Genomic DNA, 26,408 nt, shown 5'->3' on the forward strand with positions numbered 1-26,408 from the left:
AAATTTGAGTTTTTGTGCGCTTTTTACGACCTCGGGGAAAACATTTCTGATTTGTATTCACATCAAGTGTGTAAGCCTCACGTCTGCTGAGCTTGTTCATGCGTGCCCACCATTTTCGGCGTTCTTGCTTTTTATATCACGCTCACGAGAATCACTTCTTTTTCGGGCAGCTATTTAGCTTCCTGCAAATGTCACCATGTCACATGATCCTATATGGCGCACATAAAGAAATTTATCTTATACAGCCACAGTAAAAACAAAAATATTATTAATTTTTACAATTATAATAAAATTTTCTAGGTGATATATTATTTCGAAAAATCACAATTTGTGCGTCTTTGGGTGCAAAATTTAAACGTGAATATGACAAAAACCTTCTTTCAATCCTCAATCTCCAAGTCGATCATGTCTTTTCTAGGGCGAGACGTCTGTCGATGAGTGAAGGGCATTTTTTTGGAAACGCGCCGACACTCGATTTATTATTATTCCGATGCCGTGCGACGCGTTCCGCGCACGAAATCTTTTCGACAGGCGATCTTCCATTCCTCCGCCTGCTCGAGGTGATGTGTGCTGTAATGCGTAAAGCATTGTAAAAGTCCCTCGCCGCACTTTGCGACAAGGCGGAAAATTTCCGAAAATTGTAAAAACGTCAAACATTGTCACAGTGTCAAACACTGCGGGCTTCAGTGTTCATTGAAGCAAGGAAGTGGTCACAATCGCAAACATCGCTTAACAAAAGTACCTAAAATCAGGACACGGACGAGCGACAAAAGAATCGATTTGACAATGCAATCAAAGGTGAATCGGAAGCAATATTTTGGAAGAATTGAGCATTTTGAATACAAGAATATAGAAATATTTTGAACTTTGCATCTAAACAATTTTAAAGCGTCTATCGTCGTTTTTAACATGTTCAAATTTGAAGGTTTTCTGTTTGGGGTTTTTGTCGATGTGTCAATTATTGCAGGTAGGCACTTTGGCACCGGTACTTACGAAAATGATTCAATATTTAGGTAATGGTTGAAGCATCTTGAAATAAATTGATGGCTCACAATGTTTTGCAGTCGTTTACACCGTTCAAAAGCAGGTATTTAGCATTTCTGGGAACAAAATAAAATTCAGGTGGTCTAAAATGAAGTTATTTTACCAAAACATGCATTTTGTGTGGTCTTAAACGAGTTAAAAGTGATTTTTAAAAACATATTAAACATCCATGTAGTTTTGTTAAGTTTGTAACTTGAATTGTTTCCATCGTGCCCAGTAAAGGTCGTCAACCTGATAGTTCCTGTTTGTCTCTCTCACAATAGATCTGTGATGTTGGCGATGTTTTGATTGCATTGTCGCTTTGATTCATTCATCAACCAGTCGTACGCGAGATGCCGCGGAGTGGCACTTGTCGAGTGGTTTATTGCCTTATTGTGTTATATCATTGGCAACGCTGGGGCAATTGCCCGTCATTCGATTAGAAAACATGCCTCAATTCTTCTTCAATCACCCGCTCGCCGGCGGATGCGCAGCGAATAGGGATGCCGAGTGTCGTTAATCGTCAAGCCCCTTTTGCGCCAGGCAGGATATATTCATTGCTGCATGTATGTGATTGATCGAATTAACTACGACTAATTTCGAGCACACACAACGTGCACTCGTTTGAATCGCTGAGATTAAGTGTCAAATACTCAACAACGTTAAACCTATCAACATAAGAGAAACGTTTTTTATTTTCATATTTTTTCGCATGTTTAGCCAATGAAGAGGCGTTAATGATTATGTGGTTGATGGCTGACGTTTGAGACATTCTTGGCAAGAGCACAATATAAAGTACGACAACTTAATTAACATTCTTCATCGCTTTTTTGCCTCTTTCGTTGTGTTGCGGTTTATGCGTCTGCACGGTCTGCAGACCTCCTTTTCCTATGCACGTTATGTTAGTGGTTTTTACGTTCAGGCTGTCCTCTTGTTTGCAAAAAGAACAAAAACTTCATGAATCCTCCATGAATCCATCTAAGCCATGGAAAAGAGTGGAAGTTCAAAGAGGCCAAAGAGACCAAAAGGTGTATCCGAATACAAGACACACAGCATCACCACAGTCTGGGCATTTCACTCGCTTGGATTTGGTAATGAGACGTTTTTAGAAGTTTTAATGTTGCGCACGAGACGTGTCACAAAAAGTTCCACGCCTTTGGAAATCTTAACGGCATTATGCCGCTTAGAAACTGGTAACTAGGGGCTAGGGAACGCTAACTTTTTAAATTCTAAAGAGATCTGACATGAATTAAGCTTGTTTATACAAAAAATCGACAAAAACATGAGAAACTAAAACATGATGTTTGTTAATAGTACCTGAATATATCTTTAGCGATTATTTGCAGTTTAAAAAGTAATTATTATGTGAAACTACAATAACCAGAAGTTGAAGTTGATCTAACCTGTTCGAAACGAGCTTTCTGCATGTAGATTCAAGCCTTTTGAACGCAGCAAACAGTTTGAATAAAATTTCACGATAATAATGTGCCGGAATTTATCCTCCGTGCACCGGTGCGATGCAATACACACTGGAATAGTACACGCATTGAATAATTCATGCTCGTGTTATTTGTTGAAAATACACCGGTTGTTCGGTACCAGAACCTGTATCTCAAGACTTGTGCATTTTGCTTGAACTTTCGTACCTTGTCAACAAACTTATACTACTTCCATTGGCATTTGACATGCATTGAACACTCGAGGCACATGCAGAAGTTTATATTTACGAAAATAAAACAATGTTTTAAACGTTATTACGCAAGTGAAGAGAATAAACGACATTCTGTGGTATATGGTATGTGTTACGAGTATGTGAAATGTTGTATAAGTGCAAAGTGATAATGGAGGTCGAAGAGGTCAAACGAAGTTGTCTTCCTGTTTCTCTTTCGACTTTGTGTTGGATATTAAATTCCTCAACTCATCTGACAATCGATTTAAGACACTCCCCTTTATCACGATTTTTTTCTTACAAAGAATCTCGCTAGAAAATTTGAATGAAATTTGAATGAAAATCAAAGTCCAATTTATAATCGTTACTAGTTGCTTGCTTCAAGGCGCGATACTAATAAAGGAAGCATTTTCATAACAATGAATGGGAAATTATGGAATTATGAATACTCCTAGATATAAATCTAAACATCCAACCGAAATTATAGGTATGTCTGGTATATTTACGGCAATTGAAGAATGGGAGAAATGTTGTGAGTGTAAATGTAGGATGGAGGGCGGAAAAGCGGCGGGCAGATGAATAAGCACCAGCTGTAAATTGGGTCAAGTTCGATTCGATAGTCGATAAATTTACTAGTGAAAGCTTTCACGCTTCGAATGCACAACGCGGAAAGCATGAAAGGATCAGACCGCGTTCGAAATGAAAGAAACGTAGGTATAAAATGAATTTATGGTCATGCGAAATGGACCTTGATAAATGTCAATTTTAAAATATTTAAAAATACGTGTACTATATAAAAATTAGTTATGTGGTTCATAATATTTTACAACTATTTTTAAAAGCTTTTCGCAAAGTTGTTAATTTCAAAAATACGCTTCCGTTAATTTAAAACATTCCGACTGGAGAGTAAAATGTAGAGTGCATCAGCGAGCGGAATTGCACGTCCGCCCAAAACGCGAATTCTATGCAAATACGAAATTTAATTTTGGCATAATCCGTTGGGGAAAATATTGCCATAATGAAGTTGCATTGCACCACTGCGCCGGTAGCAGTGAGCTCCAGTGCTACTCCAACAAACGATGTCGTTTCGTCCCTCTTTGGTGCAGGCATACAGTAATGGTGTTCACCTCGTCCTTGGTGAAATGGTCCTTTTATAATACTAACCGGCACCGGACCAGGACCTTCACGTTCGCACTACAATATTCCAAGACAAGTCCCAAATACCTCTTTGTAGTACACTCACGCAGTCTAGAACGATCTTGAGAAAATAACAAGGAAGCCGAGTGAGAGGCATGAAAAGGGAGACATAAGGAAGATACAAGAGTAGGTCTTAGAACCAAGGAACATCTCAAGATATTTATACGAGCGTATAAAAGTGATGTACATTCTTGGGTTCGAGCAGGGCCACCGGGGTCAGGATTACGGGGTTGCTCTACCTATAGTTTAACCGAAAGCCGACGTTTACTTAAATTCAGAACTCATACTGATGAGTTAAATATGATAATAAACCAAGTGTTCTGAAAAGTTCCTTAAATATAACCCCATAAGATTTTTGCAGGCTATGTATATTTTTATGGAAGAATATCTTATGTAGAGCAATATAACAGTAAAGTAATTTACCCCTCCAATAAAAAATGAAGTATGAGTATACTCTTGCATGTTTGGAAAATTGGACCATCGAGAATTTATGATGACTTTACGGCCACACTTTTTTAGGTTCTTGGGTTTAGATGGTTATGTGAAAGAAAATTTAGAGTACAGAATTCGACAACGAGCTTTTCATTAAGCGTTAACTTTTTGGCGCAACGCGCTCGCAAGGATTTACACCCGCTGACGAGCCTAGCTTTTTCCCACTTTTTCTTTTTTCCTTTTTTATCAATTTATTTTTACACTTCATCCTCGTCTAACAGAGTATAACGTTCATTTGCGATGGTGGATTTGCTGAATTTGTGTTGAGTGCATCTGCATACACTTTTTAATCAATTTTCTTTGCTCAAGTTTTTACAATGCGGAAAATAAAAAGAATCACTGCGGAGATTTTTTGCGGACGAAAGTTTAGGTTGAGTTATTTACACTTAAATTTGTGTTTGTGCTGGAGCGTTTTCTAATATGTATGCAAATGGGAACTTTCCTGTTCCGTGGGTAAGTTGGAAGACAGATGCACAGATTTCTTCAACCCCTAAAAGTGAGAAATTTTCGTGCTGAAGTTGAGCGTTAATCTAGTGCTACAAGTGTAGCCTTGCAAATGAAGGCATTAATAGAGTCTCCAAATAAGACTCGATGGGATGTTAATTAATTTACGTGGCATTTCGTTCCCCAACCGAGGGACCCTTTAGTTTTCCTCACTGTGGTAATATCAATGACAAAAGAAGGAAACTAAAGTGAGCAGAGGAGCAAAGAGAGCAAATGTGCAAATATTAAGTGGTTTAAGCGTAGGGGAAGTTAGGGAACGTGTGATTGCATACAAAATTGCTTAAATTGCTTGCAAACTAATTGTTATAGCCAGTATCAGGTCATTTGGTAAGACCTCCCAGGATTATTTATTCCAAAATTGAAAAGGTATTCTTCACTCTTAAGAATTACTTTATATTGCTACTTAAATATATAATTTAACATTGAAAATAGCTCTATTTATTTATTTTCTGTTACCGGAACAAAACTTGAACTTGATTGTGACTTGCACTGCTCAACAGCTTCCACATTGAGGTTGCTCGTAATAACCACGACGAGAAATTAAACTCTGTGCGGCGGCGAGAGCCTCAAGAACTAAATTGCTTAATAATAATACATCATTAGCGTGGTTGGCGCGTGAAACGAATTGATAGTTTTACCTCGAGTAATGCCATGCGTTCGTTAAAGCGACCGCCATACGTGTTCTGTGTTTACAATACATGAAAAAATTGAAGCCGTGTGCGGAGCTAAGTACTGTCTTAAGTACAGGGCACGCTACGAAAATGGCGGTTATCATGTCAGGATAGCGCGCGATGCAAGATGATTACTGTGGTTTTAAAGCTCAACACTGTTATTATAATTCTAAGACTACCAATTGTGATTTTTATCACTACAAAGGCACCAGAAATGTATTAGAAAAATAAGTAAATCTGCAATTGAATACGACTCTGTAATCCTACTTGAAAGTGCAATAACTATTATTTACATTTGCATTGTTTTCGAGTAAGTAAATGTGTTTACAAAACGTATTCTTGTTTTACAACAGTCCTTTTTCATTGATTGTTATTCTTTGTTTTGATTGATCAGTACTTCAACTTAAGTTGCCTAGGTTTTTATTACCGCTGCAAATACATTCTCTTGAATGATGACTTCCAGGACTTGTAACTCGTTTGCTCTTTCTATTTTCACAACAAATTCACGATGTACACGTCTTGGAAGTTAATGAGAACATAAGCGCCACGCAGACGTTTACATTTATTACCCATGCGGAATTTATTCAAACATTCACTGAGCAAAGGAAGCGTTCTTAACGTTGTTATGAAGATCGAAAATATGTGCGAAATACTCCGACGTCATTCCGAGACGATGACGAAACGTTCGAAAACGTTAGCGAATGCGACTGTTTGTTTACTCACGATAGCAGAAGCTATACGCTCCTTCAGGAAGAAGGAACATGACTTGTTAAGAAAATATATGCATATCTTGTGTGCATCTCAATCTCAATTTTATTTGTATCTTGAGTTCGTGATCTCGGATGGTACTCCCCTACTGAATTATGCATAATATTTGTGTTTTTGTTTTAATTTCTAATATTTAATCTTTTCTTGTTGTGACTTGTATTGTGTTGATGCGCACTTCTAATTCATAATTCACTCAAAATGCAAAATGCAAATGATTCGAACGAATAAAAAGATAAAGAGATAAATTCCGAAATGCGCAGCGGGGCAAAATCCAGCAAAAACCTCGTTTGCGTTCTGCTCTTGGGGCGCAAAGTAAAAGGGAATTTTAAATTATTTATGGACTCTGCAACAACAAGGGTAATAAAGTCTTGGCGGGGAAAAACGCGCGGCCGGAAAAATGCGAAATAAAGTTATTATTACGTCCGCAATCCGCAACGGAAAATAATGCTCTGGGGTCGTCTTCGCGTGCTTCTTCATTCTTCTACCTTGTGCATTTGGGGTGAGTTTGTATACGCAGTGCGCGCTTCCACCAAAAAACAGACTTAAATATTTGTTAAAGAAATGTGACGGAGTTTTGGACGGCATTGTTAGGTTTGTGTCATTTCACTGCCAGGAATGTTGCCGCGTCTGCATTTTCTATGATAACATGAAAAAGTATATTTATTTTTTTATAAATCACATTTTTACTCCCAGTTAGGTTAGATTACTGCACGTGTCATTAAACTTTACAAACTTTACCATGAGCTCGTAATTTAACGCTGGTTAAAAGTTTAGTTTGCTGAACGTTTGACTTGACTTAAGCGACGATAAGTGTTGTGAAATTGACGCTTTCCATTTTTTTTATTTCGTTGCGGTCTGCTAGTGAAACGCAAAACTTGTCTTGAAGAAACCGCAGAAAGTGCAGATAAGCTCTTGGTGCTCCACGTCTGGTGGTCGGTTTGTCGTGTCATTCGGGAGACAATAAAGAAGAAGTGCAAAAGTCAACGCCGCGGAACGATTCGACTTGGACTCTTTTATGCGTTCCGATTTCGGCACCGTTTAAACTCAAATTTACTGATCGAGGTGCGAATTTATCGCCTGACCTCGCTTGGCTCGCATTCGTACTCACATGCACTCTTCTCATCCCTCAACTTGTAAGAACTTGAGCAGTAAAAGAGGTGTAAAACTTTTAAATTACTATAAAAAAGAAGCAAAGCTGTGGATGTTATTGGAAAAGCGATTGGAAAACGTGTGTCGAATGAGTTGGACGCGTGCGAGGGTGATTGTAGTATATAGGGTGCACGTGAACATTATTTATTAAACACTCAAGCCCTCGAGAATCTTTTTACAGGCGAGATTCGTTTGGGAAACATATATTCTTGATGTCTAGACATTGGTGTAGACAAGGCAGCTGTTACCTTGTTAACAATTTAGAATTTGAGAGTTGTGTTAAATTTGAATGACTATAACTCTGGTTAAGAAAAAAAAATCACTTAGATTGACATTGTCGTAGAGTTTAAATTGAATTTTTTTATGAAACACTAAAATTTTGCTCGTTGCTCATTTGCTTGTAAACAAATTATTCGAATAATGTTTTATGATTAATTTACATCTTCCAAATGAAAATTAATGACTCATTCAGGTAACTAAATACGTTGCTTTGATACAAAATGAATCGCCTACAATTGGAGGGTTATAATACAAAGTGAAACATTTATCATGCACTCAAGCGATGATTCGTGAACGTGAAATGGTCGCGAATTAAGTCATTCACAGTCATTTAAATCCAAGTTATGAATATTCACTCCTCTATCATTGTACAACCTACACAATCCGAAACCCAAACTCGTACGGTACTGATTGTCACAATTGAAGCTCGAATGGAACAAAAAACGGATATTGGGCGTGTTTGCAGCGGGCTGGATGTGGCGCCGAATTGAAAACTAATTGCCTTTAATTCTCTTCGAATGCATGTTCTCGCTATGCCCGGGTAGTCATACGAGTATGAGAGGGACTGGTTATTTTGTGTGTGGTATTGAGCTGGTTATAATCGGTAGAAAAAACGAATTGTACGTTGAAATCGATTTCGGCTTGAATTGGACCATTCATCAGGCGCGCATTTGCGAAAACAATGCAAGTGAAATACGTTAACGATTACTCCAAACCAGTTTCGGGTAAAAAGGAAATAAAGAATTGGAATAATGCCGGAGTTTTCCAATGCGGTGAAGTCGATAATACGAGCAGGGATAAATCAACTTCATGCTCTAGATATTTTATTAAAGAGTTGAGGTTATTGATGGTACAATGGACTCTTTGAATGTGTATACTCATAGCTTGAATAGGGAAGAACAAAAGTAAGCGTTTGAATTTTTTCTTTAAGATTTTGTTCATTCAATTAATTTATTAAGATTATCAGCGTCAAATACATGAGATCAACAATTCTGGTTAAATGTTCTCGGCGTAACAACTTTAACGAGGGTGCAGGAAACAAATGTTTTAAACGAGCGCTGTGACCATTGTGGTCCTGCTAACATTGCGCGAATTTAAATTTAAATGAGCGATAATTACGTCTGCGCCTTGGGCACAAGACGCCGGTGTTTAAAATGCGACCCAAAGCAATTTAGAGGGCGACTTTGGAATAGACCAACAGAATTTGTTCCTCTATTGGTTCTAGAATTTGAGTAAAACTTAGACGTTTTAAACTAATAATTTCAACTATTTTTTTTGTCTTTGGGATTGGTTTCAAAGAAATTTATATCCCTTTTATCGCACGTGTCCTGCAGGCTTTACTCAGAGTTAGAAAACCCGAGATAGAAATAGAGAGTGAAAGGGTTGATATCCACAGGGTGCATGTTTTGATGAGAATGTCTGGGTAGGGTTTGGAACAAATTGCGGTTTTAACGATCACAGAGGTCTTAAACGTGCTCAATGATTCCAAATGATTGTCACGGAATTTAAACTTTTCACATTTGTTCAGCGATTGTTCATTACCTATTCTGTTTATTATTTTTAGTTCATTTAGTTCTTATTTTACCAAAGATCAAAAAGACAAATTCAAAATGTAATACTCTAATGCATTTTTTCTCTTCCCGAATATCTTGCGAAGCGAATGCTTTTCTCTTTCTTCACACACACTCGATATAATCTCTTTCCATTTGGAAAATAATATTTTCTCGTTTCCCTCACGCTGTCGCTGGTTACCCAACCGCCTGTTCTCAGACGTTCTCGAGCGTTTTCTAGCAATTTACGTTCTGAAAACCGTGTTTGCGACTGCACACTTTACTTCCAATAAATAAAACACATGTTATTTCTTTTGTCTTTACCATTGCAGTTTTATGTGTTTGAAACGTCTTGTCTGCCATTGAGTTGAGTTTACTACAAATTGCTTTATTATTCGCAAAATATTATCGAATAATTAAATGTGTGTTTACTTTTCGAGGAGTATTATAGAATAACTCACTATTGATTTGTATAAACGTCAGTTTGGTTTTGAAGCGTGGAAGTCATTCGGAAATTCGAAACCGAAATTGAGTCCTCTCTTCGTTAGCGCTATGCGTCCCGAGCTGCATGTCAAACAGTGCGTTTGCATTTACATTTCCTCTCTGGTCGTCAGTCAGTCACCCTCTGCGTTGTCATGCACCCTAGCCTTAAATAAACGCGCAATTGTATCAACATCAACGTTTATCGAGTTAGATGGGCGTCGGCGGCGCTCGTTTGTCCCGAAACGCTCTCTGCGACGAATGATGCATTTATGCTCATTGAAACGGACAAGTACTCGTTATGCGTCCTTCCGTCGTGTCCTTCGGACGATGGACGAGGACCCTTCCTTCGTTCGGGGCATCTGTGGGACTATTTCCTTTCATCCCGAGCAGGGTTTCGCGTTTACGTGGCGTTTTCGTTGTGGATACGATGCGGATTTCCCCTTCGACGCGATACGCTCCCTCGACTAAACCACCGCTCGAGAGGGTGGTCGATTTTCAAACGCAATTAACTTCGACGATTTACTCGTTTCGTGGGGCCGCCGAACGCTTTGAAACCTATACTGGATACACACGGATATACAAACTGACAACGTACGAAAACGTTTAGAAGGAGGTCTTGATAGATAAAAATTCCTTAGGGATCGAAAACCTAACAAGGAATAAATGATCAAACAGACAAAAAACAATTAATTTGCTTTGAATATTGTGGTTAAAGAACGTATTTTTGGTTTTAGGGCCGCCAGGACCTCCAGGACCCCCAGGACCTCCAGGCAAACGAGGCAGGAAAGGCAAAAAGGGTGATAATGGTGAAGCAGGACCTCCTGTAAGTATTTTTAAATGTTTTTATCACACAGCTATGAATTTTTATGTTTTGTTGTAAGTTTTTAATTATGATTTGTTTTATTATCTACTCAGGGCTCTGCGGGCTCAGCTGGAAAGAACGGGTTTCCGGTATTTATTTCATTTTTTATAATTTCCTCTAAAAGCTACTTTATCGCCTTCTTCATTTATATAATTTCATAAACAAAAATACTACTTGCAAAAAAGTTTTAGAATTAAAGATAAAAGTTTATATTGCGGAGTTGATTTTCAGGGAGGAAAAGGTCAAAAGGGCGAGATAGGCCATATGGTAAGATGAGTCGACAAGTACTAAAAGGACAATCGTCCGAAACTGACCGAATAATTCCGCTAAAACAACTAAATAATAAAATAATTAAAAGTCTTAACAATATTAAAAGTAAAACTTTTTCTTTAACGCGTTTAGATAACTGCGCAACTTTTAAGCACAAATACTGGCAAGTAGTACAACATTTAAGAGCTTTTTAAAGGCACACGACTAACAACTTTTTAAAACGACTGATAATCGGAATGTGAATTCGTAAATTCGAAATTAATTCGTCTCGAGCGAGAAATAAAGACCTGTGAAACGAAAATTGAGCGAAATTAAATGGAAATATATTTAAGACGTGCAAATAGCGGAAGATAAATGGTGAATATAGAACGGAACGAGCGTTCAATTTGTTTGTTTTTCGAACCAAAATGGGAATAGGGAAAAAGAGAAAAAATCGGAGAAGTTTTTGATAAGTTAGGAAATTTACTTTTTTTACTTTGCATCAGTGTTGACGTGGGAAGAATGGACGCAGTCTTTGCGGACGAAAGGAAATATTAATGGAAAAGCGAGCGAAATTAGATTGTTCCGTTATCTGTTGCAGGGTGCGACGGGGAAGCGCGGATATCCGGGATTTCCGGTTTGTGTTCACTTTTTATTTTATTTGGAATAAAATTATTTAGCGTTGGACTAAAATTGGGACTAAATTTGAACTAAATTTTTTGGGTAATCGGCCAACCAACTAAATTTATAACCAAAATATAACCTCAATTAACTGCTAACTAAAATAATTAATTTTCTGTTGAAGAGTAATAATAATAGTTGTGTAACTAAACAAACTGATACATAGGTATTGAGATACTTGTCTATTGTGACTAATGGAAATGGATCGAAATTGTTTACATTTGTTCGTTTCACAATCATCTCAATAAAACAAAAGCATTATGACTTAATTGAACGCTAACAAAACGAAACGGATGTGAATAATGGATGACGTTGTCAGTTGGAATAACATGCAAATAACCACAACCAACTAATTAATATTATCGAATAACCGAACATTTACTTTTCAACTGCATACTGACAGCTTTGGAATAACAATTGCGCTTATTATTTCATTTATAAATAACATGATGTAATGGCAATGTTTTATTGAAATATCATGTTTCGAAATTTTGGCAATGTATTCTGACACTGTTTAGTGACGAATATATTAATTATATTGCATTTCAAAACATGTTATTGTTGCGGTGTCCTTTTGTGGTGTGAAAATAATATTCATATAATATTTATTTATGAATTCTTCAAAAGGGCACCTCCACAAAAGTGTAGAGTAGAATTGTTATCAGTAGACATTTTGTGATTGTAACAATTTTGTGTTTTCTTTAGGGGCCTATTGGTTTAGATGGACCTAAAGGAGACGCGGTAGGTTTTTATTTGGTTTTCTTTATTTTTATATTGCAAGTAAATTAATAAGAATTGGATTAAAATTTGCGTAAAAATTATTTCAGGGTAAACAAGGTGATAAAGGAAGCAAAGGTGATTCCGGCAATCCAGGATTTGACGTGTTTTCCGCTGTTAAGGTAAAAATTATTTATATTTCTGTATTTTAAAAATATAATTTGATAATAATACGTTTTGATTATGATTAGAAACGCACTAAAACATAACATAAAAGAAATTTCAACTTAATTAATAAGTAGTGTTTAGTTCTTGTTAGTGATAAGAATTTTAATTTACACGACACTAATTTCGAACTTGTTTTCGCATCTTTAATTTTCATTTTTGCGGTATGGGTAATGCGGTAATCACGCAGACGGGGAGGGTAAGTAACAATAACACAACTGCCTGAACGGTTATCGTTTCTTGTTTTTTGAATGTATTTTTTACAATTTCATGTTTCTTTCATGAAATATTTTCACTTTGTTTCTGTTATTTTTTACTGAGTCAGTTCTGAATTGTTTTCGTTTGGAGTTTGATTTTGATTTCTGATTTAATATTTGTTGTTTCATGCTATTTTGGGAATAGCGCATTGCGTAGTGTTTGTTTTCCATCAAACTCATCGTGTGAGTGTGGGTGTGTGTGTGTGGGTGTGTTTTCGTTCGTGTTCTTTAAAAAGCGAATTCATTGCGATCGCGATTGCGAGGAGGCGCACAAATTAATTCTGTGTTTTGAACATCAACAACATGGGCGCATCAATCACGCCGAACTAATTTATGTCGGTTTTAACATTAGCGAAGACGATCACATCTGGAGAACTGGAATTAGAACATGATTTTTTTACTATAAAATTACTAACATAAATAAATAAATTTCAGAGCATGAATAGCAACAAATATAATTAATGACACTTTGTAAATATAACTTCTTTACGTCCTTATTTCTTACTATAAAAATAAGTGTCATTATTTCTTTGGGTTATTTATAATTTACGTTTTTTAGTATTATCTTCCATTGTAATTTCTTGTAACTTGATGTAAGTTCACGTACTGTAACTGCCTGACGTTTTGAGTGAAATAGTGCGCAATGAATCATCTGCTAATCGTAAATCATTTTTCTTCGGCGCTTCACGAACGCCTTCCGCCATTGCAAAATCTCGAAATTTATTTCTTGTGTTATTAAAACAGATCTTCTGAATATGTTTATTACTCAAAGTTCATATTTTACTGAACGCAATTGTTGCTCCGAGCCCTAAGTAGTAGTTTTTGAAAATTGCTTTGATACTTTTATTTGTTACTCGTTAGAATCTTAATACCTGCTCATATCTGCTGGTTTTAAGCGTTTTATTGCACTTCTTGTTATTTGTACTTGTACTATATTTGGTGCGTGGTTGCTCTACACATTGTTAACCCCTTTGGGGCGCGGAAATAAGTCGCATTCAAACGATCTGCTTGCAGGGCCTGAAGCGCTCCGTGACGACGCTGCGAGGCGGCACGCTCGGATACGCCGAAATCGTCGCTGTGAAGGTGAATTTTGAGTCAACTCAAGACAACAATTATCACATTTATTTGCCTTCTAGACTCGATTCTTTACCCCTTTAGGAGATTTATTATTTGGATGTTTTTCTCTCGTTGGTGTTATCCTAATTAGTTTTAAAACCTGTTGAATTCAATTCGTAAAACCTTATTTGATCTCCAACTTTCTGAATGGTACACTGGTATTTTTAGGCACTGTTGTTTGGGTACCTGTTGCTTCCGTTTGCTCAACTTGATGTTACATTATAACAACGCCATCAAATCGAAATTATTCTATTTTTGATTTGATGGCTTTCGTCTGGTTTTGGATCACTTGATGTCGAATGAGTATTTAGTATATTTTTGCCAAGTAGTCACTGTTGTTATTATTTTTAGGGTTTGCAAGAAAGAGGCCTTAACATTACGCCGGAACAAATCGTCATGTTGAAAGTGAGTCGCAAATATTTCTCTTCAAACTATAAGAAAATGTTGACTAAAAATCAACTAGCTGAAACTAATCAATCAATAATATTTCATATAATCGCACATTTTTAGGCGTTATTAATTCGCATTTCACAAAATTTAATGGTACTAAAATAGAAAAAGATGCTTCAACAATTTTAAATCTTTAAGAGCTTTGTAAATCTTTGTAAACATACTAATAAAACACAAAACTCTGGCCATTTCTAGCACACTCTATCTGCCAAGCATCTAATTATTAGTTTTGTTTGCAACATGCATGAGTGATAAGTATTTGTTAACTTAATTAGAAATAATTGTGGCTTTTACCTATAATTGTAATGTAGTTTCTTCCCAAATAGTAAACCAGAAGAGATGTTGTAGAGCAAATACTAACTATGTTATTTTGAAGGGCGAACCAGGTGAGCCTGGCCCACCAGGACCACCAGGACCTCCCGGACCAGAAGGTCTTCCTGGTCACGATGGACGGCAAGGACCTCCAGGCGATCTTGGACCTATCGGTGAACGAGGTGAAGCGGGACCTGTGGGACCACCTGGACCACCGGGTATAGATGGAATGATGGGCCCTAAGGTAGGACAGAATTAAATATTTTATTTTTTTATTGTAGATGTAAATGTGTGTGTATTTATTTGGCGTTACATTTAGGGCGAAAGAGGTCAAATGGGTTTCCCAGGACATCAAGGATTACCTGGTCATATGGGTTTACCAGTATGTTACCACGCCAAATCGTTACCCTCAAATTTCTAATTAAAAGATCTGTTTGTTTGTGTTTCTTTTTTCTTCTGTAGGGAATTCCAGGTGGTAATGGCTCCAAGGGTGATCGAGTAAGTCGCCATTTTGTATTCACACTTACATAATAACCACCAAACGTTAACATTTTGTGGTTTATGGTGTGTGGTAACTGACTAAAGTCAACTTTAACAGCTTGGTCTAATTGTTCGGTCGGTTTCAATGGTTCTTCATCATGCGTGTCTAATCAGCTAACATTTATCGACAGTGCGATCTGTTTTGGAGCCGTGTTGAGCATTGTTAACAGTTACCATCAAGGATTGAATGGCGAGTATTAGTAAATATTTACTAACTCGTATTTGTGCCAAATCAAATGGATGACGTGTTGACATTCTCGACACGCCCCAATTGTAGAATTTGTAGCTATCATGGTGTTTGTAGCATTTCCGGCTGCTTCGATTGGACGCCATGTCTTTAACATGTTTATTTTATGTGTGCTTTAACAGGGCTTGCGTATATTACTTTTGGGGATGACAATATAAATGTCTTAAAATGTTCTGAATTGTCTCTTTGTCTGGTTATAGGGTGACCGAGGAGATAAGGGCGATAGAGGCTTCACGACAACTCTTAGCGGAGATCAGTTCCCGACTGGTATTGTGGAAGGACCTCCAGGACCACCAGGACCTCCAGGTAAAAATTTGATTTCTTTACTTATTTTAAAGTTATATACCAAAATTTCTTATATTATAACTACTCGTAGAAACAGTTGTTGTTTATTTTATGTTTTATTTCTGTTATTATTTGTGAAATATAAAGGTGATAAGGGTGAACCGGGACCCGTCGGCCCACCGGGCTTGCCAGGTGATAAAGGAACTCGCGGCAGACGCGGCAAGCGGGTAAAGTAGCAAAAGTTTTAAAAGAAACAATCTCAAAAAACAACGATACAAATTTTGATACAAATGATCAAAGATCAACACGTCTAAAATGCACATCTAAATGCAATCTTGGGCTTCATGATTCTTGCAAATCAATAAACGCTTTGCTCGTTTGAAATAATTGCTTTGCATCTTGGCATTTTAACATATAATAAATGTTGATAATAGGTAGACTGCTTAAACGCATGCTTGTTAATAAATTTTAGAAGTAGTTTATGCTTATTTTACGCCGTACTTAATATTAAATTAATGTATTATTATTATGTGCATTATTTAGGTAAGGTACAGATAACAATTATTAACAAAGCTGAATATAAATTTAACATCGAGTAATGACTTCTACAACAATAAATCGTTTGTTACCTTTTCATCACAACATCGAACACATCGTTAAATTTAATTGTATAAGCAATTATTCACTTGTTATTATTTAAATCACGTCAATTTATTCAAGTCGTGTTGTCGCCGTTTAGAAATCTAACGTAATACCATTTTCATAATGCTATAATTCAATATTTAAATCAATTGTTATCAATTCCATTCTTCATCGTCTTCATTTATTCAACATTCTAAATGTTAAAGTTCAATTTGATGTGATTTTTAGTAGAATAGTTGTTATGATATTAAAATTGAGTTGAAATAATCTTCCTGTATATGTAAATTACGCACCAACTCACGACGCAATGGCGAAGCGCAAGCACAACACAATATGCTAATTTTAATTAATTTTGCTTTATTAATTTTATTATTGCACAGAATTTATTATTTAATGTAAGTATACTTTGTTTTATTAGTAGATTTACATACTGCGCATTTTTTTCTTAGCAATATAATTAATTAAAACTAAAGATTTTATGATAAAAATGCTCAGTATGTAAATTTTAATGTAAATAACTTTATTTTAATTGAATCATGCTATGTGTCTAGTAGTAGATATAATTTGTAGTAGCTTTAAATTTAGATTTATTGGGTCATTTAACGGTTAGTTACTTTAATGGTTCCTTAGAGCACGCAATTCCTGAGTTTTGGGGGTTTGCCGAGGGTACATAGATTTTGAAAGGGTGCTAGTGTATCATTGTGAGTTTAAGAAAGGGGATGAGTGGAATGCTTGGTGATTTAACATACAGGGGGTTTGTACTGGGCGTATTAAGGAATAACAGGAAATTTTTTTTAAATGTCTCATGTAAATTTGCTTGTAAATACCTAAATATTTTATTTTTAATATTTAAATCTCAAGATTCATGAAGCTTAAGATATGTATATCATTATTGTTGTGGTGTTGATGGACGAAACAGGGGCTGAAGGGTTTCGACGGACGCGAGGCAGCGCGCGGCCTTCCAGGACTACCGGGCGTGCAAGGCGAGCCGGGCCTCGACGGCTATCCAGGCGAACCAGGTGATGAGCCTTGCAATCACTTCTGATCTCAATTGAATGAACCCTCGATACACCCGCTCGTCTTGGCTTGAATCTTTCTTGTTTCAGTACTTCTCGCAGCGCGAAACTTCGCATTCACTTGGAACGGCTTTTGTTTTACAATACTTTCTTATGCGAAACTTTGGAAATCAGAAAATCTTATTTTATCTAATGTTATAATATGACTTATTTTGTTTCTAGGACCCAAAGGCGAGAATGGTCTTGCGGGGCCTGCTGGTGAAAATGGACTGAATGGCGAGGCTGGTCCTCAAGGTCCCCCAGGTCTTCCGGTAAGTACTTTTTATTTTGTTTTTTGTTTTGTACGATTTATTTCGTACATATTTGAGCAATTTCAGTTGATTACAGTTTGGACTTAAGAGGTATTTTGCCGACTAATGTCCAGATAAGATAATTTCACCCATAAATCTTGCTGCTAGCTCAAATGTTTCTTGGCTTTGCTTCACTGTGAGTTGCAGTAATCCGTAATTCTACGATTTGGAGCCGTCGCCCGCGATTTTTCTAGTCTTTGTCTTGCCGGCTCGCGTTTTTAGTTTCTCCATGCTTCCTCACCGGAAAAGACCCTTTGTGTTTGGTTTCTTTGTCCGCGTGTAACTATCACTATCTCGACATCTGTCCGCATTGTTCGCTAGGGAGGGTAATTTCTTCCGATTCTTTGCGTTTTATACGCGGAAGAGAAAAACAGTTCAGGAGCTACAAAAGAGAGAATCACGGTTGGAACTTAAGGTCACTAATTCTTTGTGTAAGATACGCGTAATGTGACGATTCAGTCGGTCGGCTAATTGACTTTTTTATCTATCACAATGCAGCCACACGGCTGGAAATACCGGCAATAAATAATTCTATCTTTGTTTTTATTTTTTAAGGGTTTACTTGGCCCCAAGGGTGAAAAGGGTGATTATGGTGACATTGGTCCACCAGGCTTGATGGGTCCTCCAGGCTTGCCAGGACCTCCTGGATATCCCGGTCAGAAAGGAGAAAAAGGCGAGAAGGGCGAATCGGTAAATGTACTATCATCTTTTTGACATTCTTACCATCTAATCTTTTAACTTTTGCGCGTATGACGATATCACATAATTTATCTACGATGCTGCGCACACTTGATCACCAAATTGCATATCTTGATTGAGGAATGTTTGCTAATTCTTGAATTCTTTCTGTTTTCATCCGTTTTCTTTTTGGACGACATCGACGAGCAGAAATACAAAAAGCTCAGGAGACGACAGGTAATGATCAATTCTGTACCAACTACCATTAATTTCACTCATAATTTCATATACAGTGCACCGCATTCTAATTTTATTCAAATTAAAAGGATTTATCTTCATTTTTGTGTCATTTTTGGGAGGTTTACGTCACAAATAGGCGTAAACGAAAGTGTAACATAAAACTTTTTTTATATTTCTCCAACTGTTTCAGGGAGACGGTACCGGTGAAGTCGGTGGTGGGGGTGAAATGGTAAGAAACACTTTGGTGGTTGATTTTACATCCAGAACCGCCAAGAATTTCATTCTATAGGGATAATTATTGAACAGTTTTAATTTGTTGACGCCATATTGGAAATTACAGATTGTAGGACCGCCAGGTCCTCCAGGACCACCTGGTGTTAACGGTCTTCAAGGACCACCTGGAATCAAAGGTGATCGGGGCATGGATGGTCTCAAAGGAGAACCGGTAATGAACTCAAATGCATTGTTTATTTTGTGTGCTTACATTCAAGTTGTTTGGTTTAACAGGGTGAGAAAGGAATCCGGGGAGATCCAGGACCTATGGGTTTACCGGTATGTGAAAATGAATTATGCTTACATGCGCAAACCGAAGTTATTTTATAATGTAATAATGATGGATTTTTGTTTTTATCTGTAGGGTCCAATGGGTTTACGTGGTGAAAGTGGGCGACCAGGCGATTTCGGCAAGCCGGGTCCAACGGTAAGAAAACCGCACTATCTCTAGACGCAAATTAAACGTTTTGCAGTTTTAATCAATAAATAAAAGCATCACATTAATACCAAACGAAATCGTAATACAAAGCGGCCCGATCCGAGTTAACCGAACAATGCAGTGATTTAACCAGCTGTTCAACAAAATGGGAACTTGTTTGCCGCCTATAATAAAAAAAAGCGACGAACAACAAAGCGTTTGACTAACATCGTGAATAATTTTGTTTGTTGTCCGATTAACAGCTCATTAACTCATTAACACACCACTACTAACAATAATTTGTACGTTAACTATCAGCGCTAAAAAGTTTGATTTAAAACTGCCAAGTTTTTGGAAGTTTTTGGAAATGGATAAGCATTGGATTGTTACGTTTAACCGGCGTTGCGCGAGACGTATCGATGGACCGTTGATTTTTCTGACTTTGTTTGATTGCGAAATGATTGCACACGATGTACTCACGCATGGGTTTAAGGAGGAGTGGTGATCGACACAACGGCGTTCGGCGATTTTGTAAGCGAATTAATGACGAGCGAGCGAAAGGACTTAAACGAGGCACATTAACGACGAATAAATTAATAATGGAGCTGCCGCATCGAGACAGAAACATCCAAAGAAAACACGACGCACCAAAAGGCGATGTATCTTTGATGGAAATACGAATGCTACAAAACGATATCAAATGTTCATTGTCTGTACCGTCCTTAATATTAACAAATGTCAAAGTTAAGCCAAGACATGCCAAGTGCGAAACGTTTTCCATCACAGATGCCATCGACGATTATAAAATTCATCAACAAATTTTAAACATACACGATAATGAAGAAATGATATTCTAAATTGTATAAATAAGTGATATTATCAATATTGGTACACAACAACACACTGACCCTGAAGTTTACTAAAATCACTAACCGTTATTAACACAAAGCTCTTACCAGAGCAGACAAAAGCAGTACTTAAAAAATCGTAATTCAAGCAATTTTGATTTGAAACTTGATGCCAAGCAACCCGATGCCAATTTCAAAGTTAAGAAACCACTGTAAAACTATTGTAATTCGACTTAAAGTAAACATTGTCAAATCGAGTACTAGATCATTTATCTAGACGTACAGGAATACTAGAATTACAAGAAAATGCATAGATGATAAACGATAATGATAACACGATGACGACACGGAGTTTTCGGTCACGATTTTGATATTTAAATTAAAAATGAAGCAACATATTTGCCAATTATCTATTTATTATAAAATATATAAAACAAAGTATGATTACAGACTTAATTGATAATTGTAATTGATAACAGCATTATGATAACGATATTCTAATATTAATTAATTTATAATTATCTTAAGGATTGTATAAAAACCATGCATAAGATAAGATATGATAAATTGCCATAACAGCTAAAGGAAGACGGATTAAACACAAAGTTAAATAAAAAAGATCAAGAAGATAAATATTGTAATATATTATATAATATACAGACAAAAATCAGTGTTGAAACTTTAATTTTAGGTGTTTTATAATTGAATTATCATTCATTAGATATCATCGTAAAGTATCATTCATTAAAAATATAATTATAGAAGTATATCAAATGTATTTGAGGTGTAGATTAATCTCGTTTATTTTGTGGCCGTACAGATTTATTTATCGTAAGCGAAAGAGAAACTCACAAAATGAAGATTACTGTAATTTTTGTAATTAAATTATGACTGATTTATATATTTATCGAGTAATAAGATTAATTTTAACTTTTTAATTAAAAGTTGTACAAATATATCATGTAAAGACGAGGATAAGATAAGTGGAGATTGCAAACCGAAAACGAGTAGAAATAACGAAGTGTCAAGAAGCAAGAAAACAATAATTGTAATATAATATATTTACATGTAATTACTAAGGCAATGTCGAATTGGTGAAACGGCAGGAAGAATTAATTGAAACATGAATCGAAAACGATTATGACTTTAACCATTAATGACGACTTGGAAATGTAAAATCCTGTAAAATGTAAAAGAACGGTGAAGATGCGGACTTGATAACAATGATAAATGACGTTTAAGCTTCGATGTACCAATTTTAACATGTACGAAAGAATAAATGTTTGTGCATGTGCTGTATAAAAATTACAAACTGAACAAATAATCTTGTGTTGTTTACTTTAACTACATAACTTCTAGTTCAGTGTGAAATTTTGTGTTTTTTAAATTGTGTTTGTGCAATTACAGCATTTTGGGCTTTTTTAATTTCTGTTTCCACTTTGAATTTTTTGTTTTGTTTTGTAAATGCATTATGGATTTGTTTTTTCGATGCATGGGATTGCATGCTAAAATTGCACTTTTTAAAAAAACATTTGACACACTTTTTTGATTTTCCAATTGTATACACAATACTATGCGCATAAATTTAACAATATTTATTTACAATTCACAAATCACATGCTATTGTTTTATTTCACACAATCACGTTCTATTTGGTATTGGGGCTCTAACTTGTAGTTTATATTTGGTTTTTGTTTTATTTTTCCACAGGGACCTCCCGGTTTAGACGGCATGAAAGTAAGTTTTATCTTTTCATAATTATTTTGCTCTATTAACAACAGATTAACATCTGGATGACGGCTTTCCGTAAATATGTTCTGTAGAGTTTATTAGATTGTTGTGTCATTTTTGTTTGCTTTTTGTTTTCGTTTCTTGCGTCGAATCGCTTGGGATTTGCAGGGCGCTCAAGGTGAACCAGGAAGCAAAGGTGAACGTGGAGATCCAGGACTTCCCGTGAGTTTACTTAATTTAACACAATGCTTTTAAAAACATACTAGACAAAAAGCCATAAAAATCAATAATTTTGATTGATTAGATGATTGCTTAACAATTGTCATGATACCAGTTAGATAATCATTATTAATTAAAAGGATTGCTTTTGACATTTATGAAAAGGTCAAATAGTTTGAAAGTACAAAGTGTATTTGTTCAAATAACAAGTAAACACAAGTTTACAGTGCAGTAACTATCCGATTCGGCATTAGCTCGCGCCGTTTGTGCGTAATTAACACAATGAATTTATGCTTGTCTCTATAAATTTTAGGGCACGGACGGCATACCAGGACAAGAGGTACTACTAACGACACTAATTAAAGCGACCCGCATCTCTCCCATTCGTACATCTATTAACTTACGAGGAGAGAAATGCCCCGACGCATTTCGTGCGCTTCATTAACGTCTACACCTTCATTAATTTATTCCTCCAGGCCTATTCCGATTCATATTTGAAGCCATCTCTTAAATATTCGTCCATTCTTATTCTCATCTTGTTATCTGTTAAGTGTGAAATTAACTCGCGCTTGCGTTTGGGTTTGAGTCACTGTTCCAGTTCTTTTTGTTTAATCATCATTTTAATCTTCTACTCATTATTCATCTCATTTCGTGCTTAATCATTTGTTCTAGGGTCCAAAGGGCGACAAAGGGTACAAGGGCGATGCTGTAAGTCCTTTATGCGAGTTTTTAAATTTTCATTCAATTTATTTTTAATGAAGTTTTTTCAAAATAACTTATTAAATGTTCTTGTAGGGTCCCATTGGTAAACGTGGCAGAAAAGGCGACAGAGGTGACAAAGGTGATCAGGGTGTGCCAGGATTGGATGCCCCTTGCCCTCTGGGCAGTGATGGACTTCCTCTTCCAGGATGTGGATGGAGACCGCCGAAAGTATATTGTTTATTTTTAACGTTTACATTTGCTTTTGATGTTTAAAATCTAAAAATTTGCAAAGAGGAATTACTTGTTGTGACTAACGCTTTTTGTGCGAATACTAACAGGATTTATTGCCGCCTTCGCCGCCGAGTTACCACCAGCACAATTATAACAAGGACGACTTTGAAGTGGACGACACAATCGACGAGGCCGGGGGCAACGAGGGTGATTACGATGACGGCGAGGACGAGTATGAAGAGTATCCCGAGCACACGAATTCGGCGCAATAGGTATATAAGGATGTTAGGACTTAGCGATTGATAACCACAGACGGGCGGATGGACTTATCAAAAGCGAAATAAAAATAGCTATGCTCACTGCACACTAACAATTGGACGTAAAAATATCAACTTTGCATGCAATTATTGCAATTCAAAATACTGGAATAGCCAATCATAATAATACTTAACATAGCGGTAGGTGCGTTCTATCTTTAGTTTTCATTGTTTAATTTGGTACTGTTTTTGTGTGTTTCTAGATACAACATCCGCCGAATAAAATCATCGACATCGACAAGGAACTTAATTCTTAACTCATCCTTCTGTGAATAATATTAATAAAATGTGTGCGTGAAATTATGTTGTAAGAACACAAATAAGTACTTACAGTGCAATGTATCATAACTGTGGAATGGATGCAGAGTGATGCAGAGTGAAACTGTTATTGATAGATTAACAAAACTGTAGAGAAGTGTGAAAAGTGTGCGCCGAAGATATAAAATTGAAATCTTTTTGTATGTATGTAATAATACTGATATTAGCACAATTTTTACATTTTATACTAATGAAATACTAGTATTTAAATACCAATGCTATAGTTACATTTGCATTGTACTAATAATTAAAAAGTTGATATCATTATTCAGATATAATTGCGTGCAATCAGTGAAAACTGATTTCTACGAACAGTATTTATTTCTCAATAATTTTTTATATCAATCAGCCCTGTACAAACGTAATTTTTTATAAATATGTAATATTTGTAGCCAGTATATAAGGATATTAACGATTTAGTTAGAGCGCTAAAATAGAATAGAATTGTGAAATAAGATTGTAATAATAAATAAAATCATCTAATTGATACACGATAAAACACGTGCATTATATTGCATCTTAAAACTAAAACTCAGTTTTATCCAATATCTTGAGAAGTGCATTTTAATGTACGGCAATAAGTGGGCAATATAATAATAGTGGGTTGACATGAACTTTATATTCTTTTATAGAGTAACAGGGGTCATCTGTCTATGAGAATCTAAACAACAACTGATATTTTCTACATAATTATCTTAATTCTTCATAATTTCAATTTCACGTGATTAAATTACATTTTTGTTATGAGTTAAACATTCCTCGAGAGCATTGACAACAATCCATAAAATTTAAATAAATCTATTGAAGCTACCCTTGGCTCCGGCGCCCACTTGCGGCGAAGTTTGGAACGCCCACAACGTCCGCGACCTACAACCCCCAGCGGAAGAGGCCGCATGTCAAGCCGACGAGCCACGAACACCGCCGACCAGACCGCGCTGAGGGTGCTCAGCAAGGGATGCTGAGCGACTCGGCCTCTTTTTACCATCAACATCGCTCGACGCCGCACGCACTTCTCGACCTCTTCCGAGCATTGTCAACAACTAAGCACAACCTACGCATCACTATATATATAAAAGAAAGTCGTGTTGGTTAACTCCTTTATAACTAAAGCACGGCTAATCCAATTTAGCTAAAAATTGGTGGAGAGGTAGCTTAGGGCCAGGAGAAGGTAATAGGATACTTTTTGAAGTGAAAACTTTTCTAAAAGGGCACTAAACAACACTAAAAAGAGACAAACATATTTGCGTATATGGATTATCTTGCGGGAGAATAAGAGAACACAAACACAAAGTTTTCTATTATCCCCGTCTCCTCTTGGTGCGATGCTTCGTAGCATAGACGTGTGTATGTGTGTACGTGTTGGTTGAAGTTGCCCGGTTGATGTGTTTGTTTGAATAGGACATAGTAAGTGTAGGATACTTTTTTTAATACTTTTTGAAGTGAAAACTTTTTTGGAAGATACTAAACGAGTTTTCTCCGTCTCTTCTTTGTGCGATGCTTCGTAGCTTCCCATGCAGCGACCAAAACGATCAAATCTTATCCGACAAAACCGTAATGCAACTAGGATTCAAAGGATTGCGAATGAAAGGACTGAAGAAGAACAAGAAATTGCACGTGAAAAGCGAGGCAGAACAAAGTTTGCCGGTTCAGCTAGTATAATATAAACAATGAATTATGTATTCAACGAAGAACAAATATAGTTTTCTACATTTGTTTTTAAAAGTAACCGTTACTTTAATACGCCGTCACTAGATGGACGCCACAAGTTCAAAAATGTTGCAGCTTAGTTCTAGCACTAATAATCATATAGGCCCTATTTTCGAATATCCCTAAAAGTATAAAAGAAATTGCTTAAAATGAGGGAATTGTGTGCTTTGAATACAATTTACACTTTCTAATCGCATTCCCGTGTGTCATCGTTGCCATTCCCTCACGCCTAACGATTGTCCATCATAGTTTAGTTGTGATCGCAGGGAACGTGCAGGTCCCGCTCAATGGAGGCGCATTTTTTGCGCTTGATATTTATATTTTTCTGTAGATTCTGTTAGTGCCAAAGTCGTTCTTAAAGTCTGCGTCATTCCGAAATTCTACTCTAAGTGCCTCAAATTTTTTTCATATTCTCTCTTCTATTTCGCTTGCCGAGTTGCGGCGATGACACACCTTCCCACACTTTCCCTTAACAATTTAATTTATTTCAAGGAATAAGGAATCCTCAGCCTCCTCAGCCCTTGCCGTAGAGTTGTAACGCATAAAATACATATCATTACTTGCTTGTTTTATACACTCGTAATACGTACGTCTTTTTAGTCATTTCGCGCAAACGTCGCGTCACACATATGTAGAATTAAATTGGTTTGTTGCAAAATTTCCTTCTTCTTATCTTAAACCCGAAAAAATTTTCATAAAAGGGTAACTTGATAGTTTTCACTCTTTTTCGTAAAATATATGTATTTTTTCGGGTTTAAACGCAACCTTGGCGGCTCAGTAACTTTAACGCGGCTCTTAGAAATGAGGAATTAAATTCTCTCTCGGGTATTATTAAGACAGTACGACTTCGAGAGGGTTAACGGATAGAAATAATAATTGCCGGCCCCAACATACGATGTCTCTACAATTCATCCTCATGTTTCTAAATAACATTAACAATTTTCTAGCTAGGAACAGTCTTTCTGATGATGGAAAAAGATTTATTAATACCC

The 26,408-nt window shown here is 36.4% G+C and overlaps 1 protein-coding gene across 40 annotated transcripts in view; it reads left to right on the forward strand.

The window, feature by feature from the left end:
* Nucleotides 1–24,208, forward strand: part of LOC135790266 (collagen alpha chain CG42342-like) — an 82,676-nt gene extending 58,468 nt beyond the window's left edge. The window contains exons 2-30 of one of the 40 annotated variants that reach the window (XM_065300398.1): nucleotides 10,520–10,608; nucleotides 10,701–10,736; nucleotides 10,879–10,914; nucleotides 11,498–11,533; nucleotides 12,283–12,318; nucleotides 12,405–12,476; nucleotides 12,710–12,718; nucleotides 13,791–13,859; nucleotides 14,244–14,297; nucleotides 14,719–14,898; nucleotides 14,974–15,036; nucleotides 15,117–15,152; nucleotides 15,642–15,747; nucleotides 15,874–15,953; nucleotides 17,288–17,387; nucleotides 17,607–17,695; nucleotides 18,290–18,430; nucleotides 18,623–18,649; nucleotides 18,843–18,881; nucleotides 18,993–19,097; nucleotides 19,160–19,204; nucleotides 19,290–19,352; nucleotides 21,902–21,928; nucleotides 22,091–22,144; nucleotides 22,455–22,481; nucleotides 22,814–22,849; nucleotides 22,937–23,071; nucleotides 23,182–23,532; nucleotides 23,595–24,208. In XM_065300398.1, coding sequence (XP_065156470.1) covers nucleotides 10,520–10,608; nucleotides 10,701–10,736; nucleotides 10,879–10,914; nucleotides 11,498–11,533; nucleotides 12,283–12,318; nucleotides 12,405–12,476; nucleotides 12,710–12,718; nucleotides 13,791–13,859; nucleotides 14,244–14,297; nucleotides 14,719–14,898; nucleotides 14,974–15,036; nucleotides 15,117–15,152; nucleotides 15,642–15,747; nucleotides 15,874–15,953; nucleotides 17,288–17,387; nucleotides 17,607–17,695; nucleotides 18,290–18,430; nucleotides 18,623–18,649; nucleotides 18,843–18,881; nucleotides 18,993–19,097; nucleotides 19,160–19,204; nucleotides 19,290–19,352; nucleotides 21,902–21,928; nucleotides 22,091–22,144; nucleotides 22,455–22,481; nucleotides 22,814–22,849; nucleotides 22,937–23,071; nucleotides 23,182–23,346 — 1,955 coding nt within the window. In that variant the 3' untranslated portion in view covers nucleotides 23,347–23,532; nucleotides 23,595–24,208. Of the gene's footprint in view, nucleotides 1–10,519; nucleotides 10,609–10,700; nucleotides 10,737–10,878; nucleotides 10,915–11,497; nucleotides 11,534–12,282; nucleotides 12,319–12,404; nucleotides 12,477–12,709; nucleotides 12,719–13,790; nucleotides 13,860–14,243; nucleotides 14,298–14,718; nucleotides 14,899–14,973; nucleotides 15,037–15,116; nucleotides 15,153–15,641; nucleotides 15,748–15,873; nucleotides 15,954–17,287; nucleotides 17,388–17,606; nucleotides 17,696–18,289; nucleotides 18,431–18,622; nucleotides 18,650–18,835; nucleotides 18,882–18,992; nucleotides 19,098–19,159; nucleotides 19,205–19,289; nucleotides 19,353–19,836; nucleotides 21,516–21,901; nucleotides 21,929–22,090; nucleotides 22,145–22,454; nucleotides 22,482–22,813; nucleotides 22,850–22,936; nucleotides 23,072–23,181; nucleotides 23,533–23,594 lie in introns of those variants that run through there. The other 39 variants (XM_065300395.1, XM_065300396.1, XM_065300400.1 and 36 more) reach the window with 39 other exon arrangements.
* The last annotated feature ends 2,200 nt before the right edge of the window (nucleotides 24,209–26,408 follow it).

Source organism: Atheta coriaria, unplaced genomic scaffold (genome assembly GCF_025399875.1).
Source record: "Atheta coriaria isolate IRGN ID8LTWV9N9 unplaced genomic scaffold, Caltech_Dcor_3.1 hic_scaffold_4_pilon, whole genome shotgun sequence".
Taxonomy (NCBI): Eukaryota; Metazoa; Arthropoda; class Insecta; order Coleoptera; family Staphylinidae; genus Dalotia; species Dalotia coriaria.